The following is a 19103-nucleotide window of genomic DNA, read 5'->3' on the forward strand; positions in this document are numbered from 1 at the left end:
ACACCACATCTTAGTGTCCCACAAGTTTCTTCCAAATTCTGCTCTAACCTAAGAAACTCAGTTTCCTTGAGTAACAGTAACCAAGTTTCCTGAACTACTGAAGCTGTTAAGCTCCAGCCAGAGGTGCAAGCACCTCTGGTCACCACCAGGTTTTTAAGCAACCACCTCCTCCATCCTATCCACTTACAGACTCTCAGAGGTAGTGAATGCCTTGGAACTAGAGCGCGCACTGGCCACCTTGAGGCTGTGCGGTTCCATACGCAGGCTGAGAAGGCTTAGCTTGAAAGGGGCGCATCACAAGAGCCCCGGTGAAAGTTGGCACGCTTTGCCGGTCAGAACGAAAGCAGAAGCAAGCTGGGCAGCATCTCGAAGCGCAGTCGTTTTTCACCCTCCGTCGCCTCCCAGTCTGGGGTGGCGTTCCGCAGACCCCCGGAGCCCGGAGGGCTGGAGCGACCCGGGTGGCGCCCCGCGTGGCCGCGCACACCCGCCGATGCAGACTCCGGCCCGCAAGCCCCGCCTCCCGGGCCCAGCTGATCCGCGCCGCCCTGCAGGCCCCACACCTCGGCCCCGCGGAGCCCCACGCCACCCGCGCCCGCCAACCCCGCGCCGCCGACCTAGGTCCGGGCCGCGCACCTCCCGCCGCGCGCGCGCGCCGAGAAGGGAGCGGGAGGCGGGGCGGCCTACGCGGTGCGGCGGAGCGGTGAGTGGCGCGTCCCCGCTGCGGCCATGGAGGTCTACATCCCGTCCTTTCGCCACGAGGACAGCGATCTGGAGCGCGGCTACACGGTAGGCCGGTCCCCGCGGGTCCCCCAGTTGCAGTCCCCCCACCTCCGCCACCCGCGAGGTCGTCATGGAGACGGGTGCCCCTCCTCAGCGCGCGCCCCCCTGGGCTCCATCCCTTCCCCCTCCGCCGCCCGCGGCCTCAGGAGCTTCGGGAACCCGCCCGCCTGGCTGCCCTCTGCGTGTGGACTGAGAGGCTGTGTGCAGGTTCTTGATGGCTTGCAAGTTCTGAAAGGTTCTTTCAGATAGAGAACGTGTAACCAAAAAAATTAAAAAAATAAAAGAAGAAAGAAAAAAAACCCCAACATTTTTGTGGCTGCTCATTAGCCAAGATAACACATGGATTGACTTTTTTTTCAGATTTTTTTTTTAGAGTTTGTTTCTTCTTAGTTCTTCAATGGCATGAAACGGCAAAATCAGGTGCTTTACCTGAGCACATGTCCTGTACCCAGAATCTCCCAGAAATTCGAGACAGGTAGCTTGCTCAGAGTAGAAACAATTGCAGAGACCAGCTCTGGACCCTTACAGGAACAAGTTCAATGAGTGAAGTGTTGGGTTGAATTCCTAGTAAATTTAATCTGCTCCATCTAGATAGCCATTATGATCCGGAGAAATGCTTCAGATTGGCTGGAACTTGCAAGAGTTTATTTGCAGTTGTTGGGAAATTGAATAGAAAGATCATGCCCCAGACAGACAAACCTAGTTTCTTCTCTTGTTGAGTAGGGGCTGTATTTTTCTATCGATGCATTGGGTAGAGTTTCTTGTGAAATATCAAACAGTACTTGTGATGCACTCTACTGCTTGCTCCAGATGAGATGTTGTTGATAAATAAGACCTTTGCTTTCTCTCTCTCTCTCTCTCTCTCTCTCTCTCTCTCTCTCTCTCTCTCTCTCTCTCTCTCCTTTTCTTCTTTTCTTTCTTTTCTTTTCCCCGAGAAAGGAAAGGAAAGGGTTTATGTATCCCTGACTGTCCTGGAACTCACTCTGTAGACCAGGCTGGCTTTGAACTCAGAGATCCACCTGGCTCTGCCTCCTGAGTTCTGGAGTGCTGGGACTAGAGGCATGCACCACCCTCTCCACCTCCAGAGTAGTCAGTCTTCAACAGATGGAAGGTGTGTCTTGTTGTTTGAGAATTAAGAATAGGTGTGCTGCCCCATGTTCTCTTCAGGATCTGTGGGAGTACTTAGGTTTGGAGGAATACTAGCAGGGAGCAGCCTGGATGCCGTGTTACTCACTCATCCACACATGTCATCCCGGCAGTGTGTTAACCCTTCTTCCTTCCTCTAAATTATGCTGCTGTCTTGTGACACTCTGTTTAAACCCTTAAGTTTTCAAAGTGGAAACTAAATCTCCCTGAAAAGAAGATGCCTGAGTGTTCCCCAAAAGTGACTAAAGTGTACGCCAGGGTCAGGAACTGGGGAGAGGCAGCTGAATTCTGCAGAATTCTTTTCTTCTATAAATCCCCTCAGTTTTCACACATTGGAACTGGAGCCCATTCCAAGGAGCAGAAACTTTGGCCGTATTTAATTCTTCCAGAAATCCCATGTCTCCTGTTGACACCAGCAGTTTTGGGAGGTTTAAAGGTAAAAAGACTCTTTGTTAAAGACCTTGGGCTTCTGGCAGCCCAAGAGGAAGGGTAATTACCAGCACAAACAAGAGGTGTAATCCAGCTTCTCCGCCCACGACTGCAGTTGTTTGCTTTTCTTTACTTAAAGACTGCATTACATGGATGTGTAAGTGTGCGCGCATACATATGTGCCTCAGTTCACATGTGGAAGTCGGAGAATACTTCTTGAAATCAATTCTCTCCTCCCAGCAAGTGGGTTTCTGAAATTGACTTAGCTTCAGACTTAGCTGCAAATGCCTTTATCTTCTGAGCTAACCTCCCCCCCACCCCCCTCCGCCACACACACCTCTTGTTTGTTTCTTTCTTTGAGATAGTCTCCTGTGTAACCTAGGCTGTCCTCAAAGTCAAAGCAATCCTCTGGTCTCAGCCTATTAGTGTACAACCTTATCTAGCCTGAATTTCTTTCGTTTGAGAACCTAATTTTCCTCCCGGAAGTAGATAGCACTCAGTGACTATGGCTGTGTGTTAAAAGAACATGGCAGTTCTTACTGCTTCAGTGCTAGAGAGGTTAAGTAGAAACCACAAATGGTCTGAAGAGGTAGACCTAGCTAATCAAAATACAGCCTCATTCCAGAGGGAACAAGAGAGAGTCTGTTCTGGTCCAGACTTGAGTGACCAAGCCCTGGGTATATATGGAATGCCCTACCCTGGAAGTGATAACAGGAGCTTTTACAGTCATGAGACAAAAATTAGTCATAAACCGAGGCATCTTCCAAATACATTTGGTCTGTCATTGAACAGCCATGGGAAAAACCCGTGCTTAAGGTCTCCAGTGCTGTCCGATGCTGTTCTCAACTTTGGGCTTGGGGGAAGGTTGCTGTCTCTACAGTGTTAAAAGAATGCTGGGTCAGACACAGGTGGGAAGTGGCTATTCAGGAAACATGATAACCCAAGACAACATTAGTTCCGAATCTGCAACATTCTAACTGTCCACAGCCTCGAAGTTGTAAACAATTTAAGCATCCTCGTGTAGATGTGTCTTGGAGAGCTTTAGATCCTACCTGGTACTTAAAAGAACAAGCCAAGATGGGTAGCACTGTTGTTGACCGGCCCATGCCTCTAGAGATAAACATTTTGTGGGAGGGGGAGGGGATGTTCCTAGAGAGTCCTTACCTATGCTGTAAAAATGTATATGACCTACATTTGTCAGACATCAAGTTGCCAGTCAAAGTGATTCGGGAGAGTCCTTTTGGGGATAAACTTAGCAGTTTGAAATTTTCACTTACAGTGATAGTTTGAGCATTCTTTAAAAGTTTACTTTTAAAAAATGTAGCTCAGCTAGGTAGATTGCCAGACAGAAGGTTACAATATCTGCTTAGGTTTTGTTTTGTTTTGTTTTGTTTTGTTTTTTTGTTTGTTTGTTTTTCTCTCTGAAAGTTTGTGAAGCAGCCGATACTTTGTTCTCTGCCAGAGAGTGGTAAGCAGCTATGATTCACTCAACAATCATTAACTCTGTGTGCCTCTGTTCTGGGAAGAGAACTGGGAATGGTGTTTCAGCTGAAAGAAAGAACAGTTTAAAATCTGATACAAAAAAAAAAAAAACCCAGATACAGTTTCTTCAATAGGAAGCTGGTAAAACTGTATACACTTTAATGTAAAAAATACCTTTGATCCATAGCGATTATATTTTTAAGAAAAAAGAAAAAAGAAAGAACCATTATCACCAATTCTAACAATTCCTCTGGTAAGGAGATAAACCCAGAGGCAACTTCTCTTTCTCTGGGTTGAGAGTTGGCTGCTCCCAGCGGTCAAGCACTGGAGTATATTCTTAGGAACCATGGGGATGGTGGGACTACCTGTGATCTCAGCCCTGGGGGTGGAGGCAGGAGGACCTGAGGTCCAAGGCCAGCCTTGGCTATACAGTAAGTTGGAGTCAACCTGACTGAGATCCTGTCTAAAAAAATAAGTAAACAGACATTTACTTTGGGTTTGTCTTCTCTTGAGAGGGAATTAAAGGCTGGAAGGTGATGTTCCTGCCCTTTGTGGATTCTCCAGGTCTGGAGTTAAGTAGGCTAGGAGCTGGGAGGGAAGTGTTGGGTTCCAGAATGTCTGGTAGAGCCTTGTGTGGGCCACTTCTGCTGTGCTTGTGGTAGGGGAGGGAGCTTTCAGAATGCTGACTTAGAGAACTGATTAGCATTTTGCTAGCCTGTGAATTTTAAGAAGAGAAAATACATGACAAAAAAATTGAGAGAAACGACATTTCAGACTCCAAGATACACCAGCTAAATAAACGTGGGAAGAAAAAAAAAAAGACCTCCCAGTCACTTGGATCTCCAGAGAAGAAGCAGGCTGTTGTAACAGATAAACTCAAATGTTATTTCCCAGAGGCCTGGTTTTCCCGGTTTCCCTTCCCTCTAAGACTTCACGCCTGAGCTTTGCAGGCTCTGAACTCCTTGGGGTTTGAAAGTGTGTGTCCAGGTACAGAGCTGTTATGTATGACTCAGCTTGTCAGATGAGCTAGGAGCACAGAGACCTGTTAGAGCCACAGGGACCTGAGGCATGAATAGCCTAGAGGACTAGGTGGGGTTGGTGAGACCGGAATTTCAAGTCAGTAGCTGGGATTGTGGTTGAGTACTGTGTAAGCTGCAGGCTGAGAGCTGTAAAAAGAGCTAGTGAACTTTGAGTTCCAGGGCTGGAGCTGTTTAGGGAAGGAAGTAACGTGATGAGCTTTGCATTTAGAAGTGCTCTATCAGTTCCTTTGGGCTGCTTGGACTACGATTCCGATTCCGGTAGACCGGCTGGTTTATGAGTAACAGAAATTCGTTTTCTGTGAGTTTTTGAAACTGAAAGGTTCAAGGAGGAGGTGCTGGCAGAGTCAGTGTCTGGCAGTGGGTTGGTCCTGGCTGGTAGATGGTATCTGTGTGCCTTCTTGGGTGGAAGGGCACCACACTCCTTATCCTAAGTTTATATGGCTACGCTTTCCATTTAGGAACCTTGACTGAATGACCCAACTGTCTCTCAAAGGCCCTGCTTCATAATACTGTTACCTTGAAGTTGGGGTTTACATTTATTTATTTATTTATTTATTTATTTATTTATTTATTTATTTATTCTTTTTGAAACAGGGTCTTATTTAGCCCAGGCTGACTTTTAATTTGATTATGCATAGCCAAGGATAATTTTGAATTCTGAATCTTCTACCCTCCATTTCTTGAGTGATGGAATTACAGGTCTGCCCCACCATAGCCAGTTTGGGGTTACAGCTACATCAAGGAATTTATCGAGCCATTAGACCCCTGACAGGGTGGGAGTGTAGTTCAGGGGTTGAACATCTGCGGGGTATACTTGAAGCTCTGTGTGATCTCAGTAACAGACAAGTCACTCAGTCTGTCTGTCTAGAGATTTTGGCTAACTAGGTTGGAAATGTTGCATACCTGAGCTCTAAGGCTTTGAACATGGAAAGGAAGTGTAGGCGACAGTTATTCCAGATGCCAGGCCATAGATTGAAGCCCGTGAGACGGTGACCAAATGAGGACCGGAATGGAGGCTGGAGGATTTCACTTGAGGGCCTGCTGGGGCTTGGTGCTAGGGGACAGCATTGTTTGATTTTGTGTTTAGAGGGGGCAATGATCTAGGCTAGGAATATTGCTAGTTACCACAGGAAATAGAAATATGGCCCCTCACCACAGGAGCTAGAAAGAGAGAGGGAAAGCTGGTGGGGACTCTTAAAACTTAAGTTAGCACTCAGGGGCCCAGGAGACCTCAGACTCTGAGGACTGGACGAGAAAGGGCGGGGCTCTTTGTAAGGGGCAAAGTGTCAGGGGCTACTGGGTGGTCTTTGCAGGCAGAGACCAGTCTGAGGGGCCTGAGGATTGTCAGGTCTTTTTTTTTTTTTTAAAGATTTTATTTATTTATTGAATATAAATAAGTACACTGAAGCTGTCTTCAGACACTCCAGAGAAGGGCATCAGATCCCATTACAGATGGTTGTGAGCCACCATGTGGTTGCTGGGAATTGAACTCAGGACCTCTGGAAGAGCAGTCAGTGCTCTTAACCACTGAGCCATCCCTCCAGCCCAGGGATGGTCAGGTCTTAAGTGCCAGCTTAGCTGAGCGTTTACAATTTTAAAATATATGGTTGGTAAGAATGGTCAAAGAACAATCACCAGATAGGTAGCAACGTGAAATTCGGTATGTCGTTCATTTCCCCTTTTATAATGTAAAAATTAAAGCATTTGAGTCACTAGTTTTTTGTCACTTTACTGGCACAGTTGACTGCCTTTGTGGGTTTGGACCATGCGCTACAACAGTTGTTCACAACCTGTGGGTCATGACCCCTTTGGGGGCTAACCTAAGACCATTGGAAATGTTGGATATTTACATTACAGTTCCTATCAGTAGCAAAATTACATTTATGAGGTAGCAATGAAAATAAATTTATAGTTGGGTTTCACCAGCACCTGAGGAGCTGTATTAAAGAGTCAAGCATTAGGAAGGTTGAAGGTCACAGCTCTAGAAAGTCTGCAGCGTAGCAGTACTGAAGACTCTAATGTCTAGAAGAAAAAAATCTCGAAAGACCCAAAACTTGAAAATGCAGCTCTGGAAGAAGTAATTTAAAAGTTCTTTAAAAGGCATTTATTGCATTTTAATTGTTGCCGTGGGCATGCAAGGAATCTGTGTCTGTTACATCTCCTAGCCTTGTTTGTTTTTAAAAGAGAATTCATTTGAGAAATAAGAAAGTCTGTCAACTCTCCACAGTGGACAGTAAGATTGGCAGTGAACACTCAGTGCTGGATACAGACAGGGTGGGCTCCTTAGGAGGGTGAAGCTGGAAGATTGCAAATTGGAGTCCACATGGGTGGCATAGTGAGACCTTGTCTAAAACAGGCTACAGACAAACACAGAGCTGCCCTGCAAGCAGAAGCACTTAGATATAGTAGCCATGTTGGCACAGTTGTGAAGTCCTGAATGGATGAGCTGTATTCATGAAGTGTGGCTCTCAGGAGAAGTGCATAGGGTTCCACCATTCGACTATAGTACCAGTCCTGTTTGTTTGAAATCATGTGTGTTACTCGTGTGTGTGTGTGTGTGTGTGTGTGTGTGTGTGTGTGTGTGTGTGTGTTTATGTGGGTACAACATGCCACTCTATATGCTTCTTGGAGATCAGAGTCAGTCTTGGTGACCTTAGCAGTAAGTACTTGTTACGATGTTACCTTCTGAGACATCTAGCCAGCCTCGTTTTGATTTGTTTTTTGATTTTTGTTTTTTTATTTCTGAGACAGGGTTTCACACTTGTAGCCCACCAAGTCTGACTTAGAACTCACTATTTAGCCTGGGCCTGGACCTCATCCTAGGATTGATTACAGGCATGGGCTGCCCCAACCAGCAGCACTCGTCCTTCTAACACCCATTATCTGAAATATCTGACAGCCTAACTTGTCTGGCAGAGTTGATCAGTAACCAGGATTGGCCTGGATGGAGACAGCGGATTTATAACAGTAGCAAAATTACAGTTTCAAAGTAGCAATGAAAATAACTTTATGGTTTCAGGGGTCACCAGGACATGAGAAACTGTACTAAAGGGTCTCAGCATTAGGAAAGTTGAGAACCACTGCTCTAGAACTTCTTCCAGAACATTTGCTCCAGTGGGAACTGTGGACCGGGACCTTTTTTTTCTTTTTTTGAAGATTTATTTATTTACTTTATATAACTACACTGTAGCTGTCTTCAGACACCCCAGAAGAGGGCATCAGATCTCATTACAGATGGTTGTGAGCCACCACGTGGTTGCTGGGATTTGATCTCAGGACCTCTGGAAGAGCAGTCGGTGCTCTTAACCACTGAACTACCTCTCCAGCCCCTGGATTGGGACTTTCTGTTTTCAGAATTTTTGCAGAAATCTTTTGGGATTGTGATTCTCAGGATCTTTTTCTTCTCTTCATTTTTTTCTTCTGCCTTCCTTCCTTTTTTTTTTTTTTTTTTTTTTTTTTGTCTTCAAGATAGGGTTTCTCTATGTAGCCCTGGCCATCTTGGAATTTGCCCTGTATAACAGGTTGGCTTCAAACTCAGAGATCTACTTGCCTCTGTCTCCTAAGTGCCAGGTTTAGAGGTGGGTGCCACCACTGCCCTGGGGTCTAAAGGATTTTCAGCTGCAGGGATCTCGCACTGTCTCACTGTTTAAGACCATGAGGTAAAGGCTTATCTTGGGTTACTGACCAGCGCTGACTGTGGTGGTTTGCACACAGTTTTTTCTCACATCTGGAATTGTGTGCATCCTGAGCTCATGAAGCACACAAGGAGCTGAGGTGGGCTCCTGCAGTGGTGAAGGAAGTGATTGCCGCAAAGAGATGGCAAAGAGAAGTGTACCTGAGGAATGGGAGTGCTGGGTTCTTTCCCTGTGGGTTTGTGGTTTAATGTAAAACAGAGAGAAGGGCCTAGGCTGTAGAAAGGAAAACAATGCAGAGGTAGGGGTGTAAGTCAGTAGAGTGTTTGTGTAGCATGCACAAGCCATGCTACAACCCCTAACACCACATGAGCTGTGTGGTAGGGCTCCTCGTGCCAGGACTCGGGGGATAGAGGTAAGAGGGTCAGGAATTCAAGCTCATGCTCAGCTACCTAGAGAGTTTGAGGCCATCCTGGGCTACGTGATTGAAACCGTGTCTTCAGAAACTTTACCTTTGAATGAACTGTGGTTTCTGCCTTCTTGTTACCTCATTTCATACAGAATTCAAGCATGAGGCTGAGGTTGACTGGGGGAGCCTGTCCTTCCCACTCTGCTTTTGTACTGAGTGGTTTCTACCTGGTGACAAAATAGTGACAAGGATTGTTGACTCTGTAGACAGCATCACGAGGAAGAGGGCACCTGTCCTTATGGGAAGGGGACATTTGCCTCAGAAGCCCTGAGCAATAAATGGCCTTTCGTCTGTGATAAGAGAACCCTGTCTGTGACAGGTGGGAGCCAGGGTGACTGAAGCAGGGTGCAAGGCTAGCTTAGCTAGTTGGAGTGAAAAGTGTGAGTCTCTGGAGCAGAGAGAAGGGCCAGTCTGTTCCTGTCACCCAGCCCTTAGACATGCTGAGGAAGAAGTGCAGCAGGACACAGTGAGACCACAGTGTCCTCAGGTCTGTCAGTCATCCATCGCATGCACATAAGATGAACGAAGCCCTTGTTAACAGTGCAGAGCTGGCTCCGTGCCTCATTCACGCCGGGAGCAGCAGAAGTACACATTAAATATTTATCGAGTGATGATCTCAGGCGTGTGTGAGCTGTGATCCCTACCCTTGAAGACAAAAATACAGTTTAAAAGTTCTTCTTGAACGTAAACAAACTTAGGATGATTACAGCTGTTGGTGTAGCTCAGAGGTCAAACGCTGGCCTCGGGTCAGATCCCTCACACAGGTAGCAAAACAAACTAAATAAATAATCAGAATTTTAGAACAATGAGACCCTAGCTTCAATTCTTAGTACCTCACAAAACAACAAAACGGATTGCACAGTTAATACAGAAGGATCGAGTTTTATTTTTCTGTATGTATTTGCACGTATCTGTGTTGTATGTATTTGCGTGCATCTGTATATGTACATCGAGTGCATGTCCAGTGCCTAAGGATGTCAGATGCCCTGGAGCTAGAGTTATGAGCAGTTATGAGCCACCATGTGGTGCTCAGAACTGAAGCCAGGTCCTCTGCAGGATCAGCCAAACTGCTGAGCCATCTTTCCAGCCCTGAAATGCAATATTCTTACAAGAAATACTATCCTGTGTTTGGAATTTAGATGTTGTAAAAATATAAAATTAATATAAGTATTGTTGTCTTTTACCTCGCTGGGTCTGCACCGAGGTGTCCCAAGATATCTGCTAGATATCTTGGTGGAAACACATCCCAGCCGCACACTTTCCTACACTCACACCCTTACATAAAAAAACACACAACACAATAATCTTAGATCCAATTGATAAGATATAATTGCCCACTTAAACATACAAAGCCCGGTACCATCCATCCCTTAGGAACATTAATAACAAACCTGTAAATACACAGAGCACAATCTTAACATCACTTGCCATGGCTTCTCACCCTCTCCTCTGTCCTGTCTCTCCTTCTCTGTTCTAGTCTCCTCTTCTTCCTTCAAACTTTAATCCCGCCCATCATTCCTTCTCATCCAATGACAGGCCTCCTTCTATCTCGAGCCTGCCTCACCTGTGACATCATCCTACATTTCACCCTTTTTTCTAATTAAAAAAAACTTTTCTCTCAAATATAAGCTCAGTACAACTGTTATCATGTTGTAATTAAAAGCATAAAATATATCTAACACCCAGTCCAACACTATATCAGTTAAACAGAACATTTAGTTATCCATTCCAGCTGAAGAAAAGCTTAAAATCTATATTATATCTTGGCTAGCTCATATACGATCTGATATCTAATAAAATATGTATTTCCAGAGTTAAACAGCCTGATAGGCTATGAAACTATAATCAGTCTTCAACCCTGTCAGAAATCTGGGAATGACCAAATATTTATACACATAGGAAGCCTAACATGGCTTCCAGAACTGAGAGGTTGTAGAGACAAATCTCCACTAGCACAGTCCCCTGTTAGCAACATGTGAGCGCAAGCCTTCAGCCTTCTGGCCCAAAATCAACTGACAGACTCTTGAAATGCAGATTTTGAAGGGCTGATCACCCTGTCTTGGCAGGGTTTATCAGTCAACTATTCTGCATAATTTGTCCTTTTCTGGTAGAATGGCCATTTTTTTTTTTGTTCTTTTTTTTTTTTTCTTTCTTCCGGAGCTGGGGACTGAACCCAGGGCCTTGCGCGTCCTAGGCAAGTGCTCTACCACTGAGCTAAATCCCCAACCCCAATTTGTCCTTTTCTGGACAGTATTAGTCTACAGATGAAACAGGCAGTTTTGTGTAGTGGCTGCCTAGCCACAAAGTATTGCCTTACCTGGAGGTAGAGATGTTCACATTCTTCATTAAATCCACCAAAGGGTAACTGTTAGGAGCAGATATGTCTCAACAAAAGATAAATAACTTTAAATCTCAAATTTTGTGTATTTCTGATGTTTTTGAAAACCATCTGTCTATATAAGGTAATCTGAACTGTTGTCTCCATATCCTAAATTTTATCTTGAAAGTACTCTCACAAACTCAGAGCCATGACTTTGCTATTTGAATCTTAACTCACAGGTGTAATCAACTCAGAAGTTTGTAATGACAACAAAAGAAGGACTGGCTCTAAACCTTGTACTTTTAAATTTTTTTGACAAATAAATTCTATATCAAAGCAAAGATATGATTTTAGCTTAGTTAACAAATGAGATTACAACTGTATAACTCAATCTAGCTAATTCCTCCCTGTTAAATTACAACTGTTTCTAAATTCCTCATAAAAACAACTTTAGAATAACCACTTTCAGCTCCCCAAGGAATTGGGGCGACGACTCCTCTATAACTCTTCAAGCTGTACATGGGCATTGAGATATCCTTGGGGGTAGGGGTAGGAAGAGTGAAGCAAATTCTGTAGCTGATGTGTCCTGACTGGACCCAGCTGAAAGTCCTTGAGACCAGGAATCCAAGTAGGCACACTGTAAAATACAACTCTCAAGACAAAAGTTTAGAATCGAGATATCTTTTTGTTTGATTCTCTGATGCTGACCACCCAGGGGAGTGTGTCAGCAGAGGGACCAAGGCTTGGATTTCAGAGAACGGATTCGGCGTGACAGACAGACACAAACTCGAGGTGTGTGCTGCTGCAAAAAGCTTTACTTCTTGGCATAGATTTAAGCAGTTAGAACAGGTACCTCATAATTGGCAGTCATCCAGCTCTTATTCATTACCCTACCAATGTCCCTTGCAAGAAGGAAAGCTGAACATACAGTCTAGGAAACAGTTCTCAACTGCAAACAATAGTTTAAAAAACTGCAGTTATACTGCCAGATCTGTGGGCACCAGGTATGCATTCAGCATTTATCTTTGTCATAATAAAGTTTAAACTCTATATTTATGGCCCCTCAGAATAGTAAGGAAACTTTTGTAACCATGGTTAACTCTTGATAAGTTTGTTCAACTTGTTGGAACTTGTCTATGATCTTTCTAAAAGAATTGTTACTATTTTGAATCATGCTAAACAAAACTTTTCCAAAAGTGGGGAAAGGCTTTTCTGGAACAGTCATGTTGTTAGTAACTGTAATTAATTTCTCTCCTATTTACTGGGAGCTAATGGATACAGCAGTTGAATTCATTGCAGCCGTTGAGTTTATCAGGATCATGATGGTGTGAGACGTTTCCGTCTCTGAACTTTCAGTTCCTGAGACATCTAAAGGTACATGACCATCTTCCCTCACTGCTATATTCTTAAAATCAGATATTGTTGACAGGCTTAAAGTTGCTAAGATCACCAAGGCTAGAACACAGAAGGCACCTCCACCACAAGCATAGACCCCAGTCATCATCTTTTTGTAGGGAGACGGCCAGGACCTCCAGGAGGCCAAGCCATTCCAGGCACATGCCTCTGTTCTGGATAGAAACAAAGCACAAGAGCTTCACGTCACAAAGACTCTACTGGAGTAGGTGTGGCAATTCTCCTGAATACATTTTTCAGTCGGTCTACCTCTATCAAAACTGATCAGTTTGACTCTGTGAGGTTTCCAGAGCCTAATCACATTTTTTAAAAACACAAAGACAAAATCTTTCTCCCAAAATACTGTGTTCCTTAGTCTGAAACCAGAAAAGCTTGTAATTTGCACTCTCTCCCAGAGTAATAATATAACCATAAAACTCAAAGTCACACCCATCATGAAGACTAAACAATTTTTTAAAAGGGAAGTAAGCTAAACAATGAGCCTGATAGGCTTTTGTACTCTGTGATATCAGGAAATGAACCCAAAGTTCCCGTGGAGTCCACGTTAAGAGAATTTGAGCTTCCTATTGTGGTAAATATCAAAAGTAACCACAAACCCTTGGTAGCAGGCATCAAAGAGCCATATGGCCTTTAGCAGGGTAATTCATAAAACAAACCAAATACCTTCTATCAATTCCAGTATCAATAAGCAACATATCAAACCAGGACTTTTGCCCAAGATATCTCAATCTGTTAAGCTCTCTACCTGGAGCCACAGATTTTTATTTAACCTTAATAACTTCTATAATATATGTCTGCATTCACTCTCCCCGGTGTTACAGACATTTATCACAACTCTCTACTTGGAGGTAGTGACCAATTTTTTCCCTATCTAAATTCCGAACCATAGATGAAAATCACCACGTGATTCGGGTAGTCTCTTTACTCTCCTTAAAACAAACTTAAACACCTATCAATTCTTTTTTTTAAAGATTTTATTTATTTTATATAAGTGAGTACCCTGTCATTCTCTTAAGACACACTAGAAGAGGGAATCAGATTGTGTTGCAGATGATTGTGAACCACCATGTGGTTGCTGGGAATTGAACTCAGGACCTCTGGAAGAGCAGTCAGAGCCATCTCTCCAGCCCCCTAAACATCTATCAATTCAAAAACCAACAAGCAACTTAAAACTCAGGACTTTGACAAGATATAATTGCCCACCTAAACATACAAAGCCCGGTACCATCCATCCCTTAGGAACATTAATAACAAACCTATAAATACACAGAGCAGAATCTTAACATCACCTGCCATGGCTTCTCACCCTCTCCTGTGTCCTGTCACGCCTTCTCTGTTCTAGTCTCTTCCTCTTCCTTCAAACTTTTTTCCCGCCCATCATTCCTTCTCGTCCAGTGACAGGCCTCCTTCTATCTAGTGCCTCCTTACCTGTGACATCATCCTACATTTAGAGACTCTTAGTCAAGTATGATAAGATAGTTCTGTATACACTGCAGGATTTAGGAAGCATTTTTAAGGCATGGCAGCCTATTTAGCTGAGGTTTCTTATTTCTGATGAAGACAACACTGAGTGAGTTCCTCAAGTGAGTTCCTTCAGAGGTGAAGTCAGCCCCTCCCCAGAGTCAGATATCGCACTGGCAAGTGCTTAAGAAACTCACAGAATTAGAACTAGGAACCACAATGACATGTTCTAACTTTCTACAGTGTCTGACCTGGTTATCATTAACTATAAATTTTACACAGCCTAGAGTCACCTTAAAAAAATGTCCAAGTTGAGCAGTCATCTTTTATCAGGTGGTTGTGTGGATGTGTCTGTAAAGGATTGTCTTCATGCAGGAGGGCCCACATACACGATCATGGGCTAGCTGGGCTAGAGAGACGGCTCAGCAATCAAGAGCATGGATCACTCTTGCAGAGGACTGGAGTTCAGTTCCCGACACCTATACACACCTACACACACCTACACATACACACACACACACACACACCTACACACACACACACCCACACACACATACATACCTACACACATACCTACACAGACACACAGCTACACACACACAGCTACACACACACCTACCTACACACACCTACACACACACCTACACACACACCTACATACACATACATACCTACACACATACCTACACAGACACACAGCTACACAGACACACAGCTACACACACACACACCTACCTACACACACACACCTACCTACCCACACACACACACCTACACACACACACCTACACACACACCTACACACACACCCACACATACCTACACACACACATATACCTACACACCCACACATACCTACACACACACATATACCTACACACACACACACACCTACAGACACACACACCTACACACACATACATACCTACAGACACACACATCTACATACACACCTACACCTACACACACACACCTACACAGACACATACCTATACAAACACACCCACACACATACCTACAGACACACATACCTACACACACATACATACCTACAGACACACACACCTACACACACACCTACACCTACACACACACACACCTACACAGACACATACCTATACACACACACACACCCACACATACCTACACACACACATATACCTACACACCCACACATACCTACACACACACACACCTACACACACACACACACCTACAGACACACACACCTACACACACATACATACCTACAGACACACACATCTACATACACACCTACACCTACACACACACACCTACACAGACACATACCTATACAAACACACCCACACACATACCTACAGACACACATACCTACACACACATACATACCTACAGACACACACACCTACACACACACCTACACCTACACACACACACACCTACACAGACACATACCTATACACACACACACACACACACACATACCTACAGACACACACACCTACACACATACACCTACACACACATACCTACAGACACACACACCTACATACACATATACCTACATACACACCTACACAGACACATACCTATACACACACACACCTACATACACACCTACACACACACACACCTACACACACCTACACACACCTACACACCCACACATTCCTACACACACACACCTACACACACATATAGACACACACACAATGTTGAATAATAAAAAATAAATCTAAAAAAAAGATTTTATTATCTCCCTCTGTGTGTGTGTGTGTGTGCGTGTGTAGGTGTGTGTAGGTGTGTAGGTGTCCATGAGGCTAGAAGAAGGTGCTGAATGCCCTGGAGCTGGAGCTGTTTCAAAAAACAAAAACAAAAACAAAAAAAAAAAACAAAACTAAAAAACAAAAAACCAAAAACCAAAGCAAAACAAACAGAAAGCCCATTAATTCTGTTTATCTTTTTCTTCTTGTGTGAGGTATAATGTCAGTCACAGGGCATCCACCTTCTGTTTCTGTCCTCACCCGGCTTCCTTCCTCTGTCATTGATTCCCATTTAAAAATAAGGAACTCACACATGAAGCCTCTTACCAGCTCTCCACTGAGAGTAGGAAGCTCTGTTTTGATTTGGTGTTTTTGTGGGGTCGGGGGTCGCAGGGGAGGTAGGTGTATCAGTTCTCTCCCTCTACCGTTAAGTGGGTTCCAGGGATAGAACTCAGGTCACCAGGCCCCTTCACCTAACGAGTCATTTTGTCGTCCCCAGACTTGCCTTTTTCTCCACATAACCAGAGCTCCTCATAAAAGAAACTTACATGTATTGTGTACAAGAATGCTCTGACCTTTGCCAAAGTTATATTGCTTTCTATTGACAGGCTGCCATCCACAAGCTTGTGAAAGGCATTCTCTTTCGTTCTGTTGTATTCTGTTTTGAAACAGGCTTGCCTGTAGGCCAGGTTGGCCTTAACCTCCTGATCTTCTTTCTCTGCCTTCCGGGTACAGGGCTACCAGGTGTGTGCTAGGTGCGAGCCTTTCAAAATAATTGTTAGTGTGTTTGTAGATTCCAAACAGTAGGTGACTGGGGCAAAAGTAAACGTGTGCCATCTTCGTGGACATTGGAGTGCAACAGACGTTGTGCTGGATTTGCAGTTCTGTAACAGCTCACAAATGCTGCTTGGCTGCTTCTTTGCCAGCTTGCCAGCCAACATGTTGCTTCGGTTGCTCTTGGATTTTTACCAATCTGATAGGTGAAGCTGGACATGGTGGCGTTTCTGTAGTCTCAGCACCTGGAAGGTGTGTTCAGAGAATCAGAAACAAGGTCATCCTCAGCTGCAGAGTGAGCTTTGATGCCAGCCTGGGTTATATGAGATCCTCCTCCCCAATACGTCAATCTGGTAAGATGTGTAGTTATTGTTAAATGCAGTTGTTAATGTTAATAACTTCTTAAGTCGTGGTGTTGAACATCTTTATATACTCAAGAACCAATTTCATTTTATTTTATGTGAATTTTTTATCAAGGTGGAATTTTTTTTAAAGATTTATTTATTACATGTAAGTACACTATAGCTGTCTTCAGACACCCCAGAAGAGGCATCGGATCTCATTACAGATGGTTGTGAGCCACCATGTGGTTGCTGGGAATTGAACTTAGGACCTCTGGAAGAGCAGTCAGTGCTCTTAACCACTGAGTCATCTCTCCAGCCCGAGGTTAGAATTTATTAAGGATTTTTTTCCTTCAGGTAGGATGTCGTTATGTACTCCAAGATCACCAGGTTGACCTTGAATTCACAAAGCTACACCTGCCTCTGCCTCCTAGTGCTGGGATCAAAGGTGTGCGGCACCAGACTTGGCTGGTTTGAGTTTTGGGACAAACTCTAGCAATGTTAGTTCAGGCGGGCCTTGACTCACTGTCTAAGCCACGCTGGCCTGCCCTCCTGTCTCAGTTCCCTGAGTGTTGGCATTATAGAGTGAGCCACCATACCTGGCTAATAAAACAAAATCATAACAAAAAGATTGTTGCAATGGTAGATTGAGCAGAGGACCTCAGGCTTGCAACACAAGTGCTCCTCCCCCAGCTGCTCCCATAGGCTCCGCCCCTGAGCTGCTCCCACAGGCTCCGCCCCGAGCTGTTCCTACAGCCCTTAGGGTTTTATGATACTCATATTTAACATTCCATTGAGAGGGAAGCGGTTGCTTCTTCACTAGCCACTCAAACTGGAAATAATGTCAGCCTCACACATAAAACCAGGCAAATGGAAATAAAATGCTCCCATGAAAAATGTTCCCGTAGAGTTCGGGCTCGCTGCAGAAAAGGCTATTTTATCTCGTACCTAGAATATTTATCGACAAATTGGACTAGTGGGAAGAATGTATTTCAAATCAAGATTCCCACCAGGAAGAGCTCTATATCTAAATGTAGCTTTCATTGAGCTTCCCCAGAGAAAAGAAAATACAAGTCAGACCATGCATGGGTTGGGGAAATCTAACGGCTTACCAGTGAAGCAGCACAAAGAATCCTATTTACTGTCCAAGCATCCGAGGTATTGGAGCTCTAAAGGATCGCTGGGGATCGGAGGTGCCACTTGTATATGCAGGCGTAGCTGGAATGCTTGCACCCTTACGGTTTTTGAGGTGACTTGTGACGAGAGTTCAGAACTAAACGGTTCTCATTAAAGTACTTGGCAAGTAATGGAGGATTCTAGCCTTAAGGGTCATCTGGGGATGTCAGAGTTGTTCCTTCAGGGTAATGTTTTAGATAAGTTATGAATATAAGTCACTCATGAGCTGTGAGGTAGTAAAATCTCTAAGACTTTGAGAAAGTCATTATATTTTCCAAACATTTCTTTTTTTTTTTTTTTTTTTTTTTTGGTTCTTTTTTTCGGAGCTGGGGACCAAACCCAGGGAAACATTTCTTGATTAACTGCTTTATACTCTAGGGAAATAGGAGTGAAATAAAGTGCGGTTTGCCTGGTGCCGTGCTTGGTTCATAAAAGCCAGCATTATATAGGGAGGGACAGAGACATGTCTAGCTTGTGTATATTTGGAAATTATGTTATCTGTATTTCTCTTTCTACCTTTCCATCTACTTACCCACTGACCACCCCTCCATCCACAGACTTTCATGATGTAGCACAGGCTACCTCTTGTCATGTTCCTTTTTCCTTAGCTCCCTGAATGCTAGGATTACTGGTGTGCACCACCACATCCCAGTTTGGAAACCAAGTTTTAGAAGCTGCTGGAGAGATGACTTAGTGGTTAAGAGCACTGACTGCTCTCCCAGAGGTCCTGAGTTCAAGCCCCAGCAACCACATGGTGACTCACAACCATCTGTAATGAGATCTAATGCCCTCTTCTGGTGTGTCTGATGACAGCTACAGTGTACTCACATACATTAAGTAAGTAAATAAAGCTGACTTTCTGTAGCATCTCATGGTTACTGAAAGTTGAGTTAGC

The 19103-nt window shown here is 44.2% G+C and overlaps 1 protein-coding gene across 6 annotated transcripts in view; it reads left to right on the plus strand.

The window, feature by feature from the left end:
• The first annotated feature begins 213 nt into the window (after positions 1 to 213).
• Snx24 (sorting nexin 24) overlaps positions 214 to 19103 on the plus strand; it is a 154549-nt gene continuing 135659 nt past the window's right edge. Inside the window, exon 1 of one of the 6 annotated variants that reach the window (XM_063277476.1) lies at positions 214 to 786. In XM_063277476.1, the coding sequence (XP_063133546.1) occupies positions 727 to 786 (60 nt within the window). In that variant the 5' untranslated portion in view covers positions 214 to 726. The remainder of the gene's footprint in view (positions 787 to 19103) is intronic. The other 5 variants (XR_005496057.2, NM_001008364.1, XM_063277477.1 and 2 more) reach the window with 5 other exon arrangements.

The sequence above is a fragment of the Rattus norvegicus genome, chromosome 18, assembly GCF_036323735.1.
Source record: "Rattus norvegicus strain BN/NHsdMcwi chromosome 18, GRCr8, whole genome shotgun sequence".
NCBI lineage: Eukaryota > Metazoa > Chordata > Mammalia > Rodentia > Muridae > Rattus > Rattus norvegicus.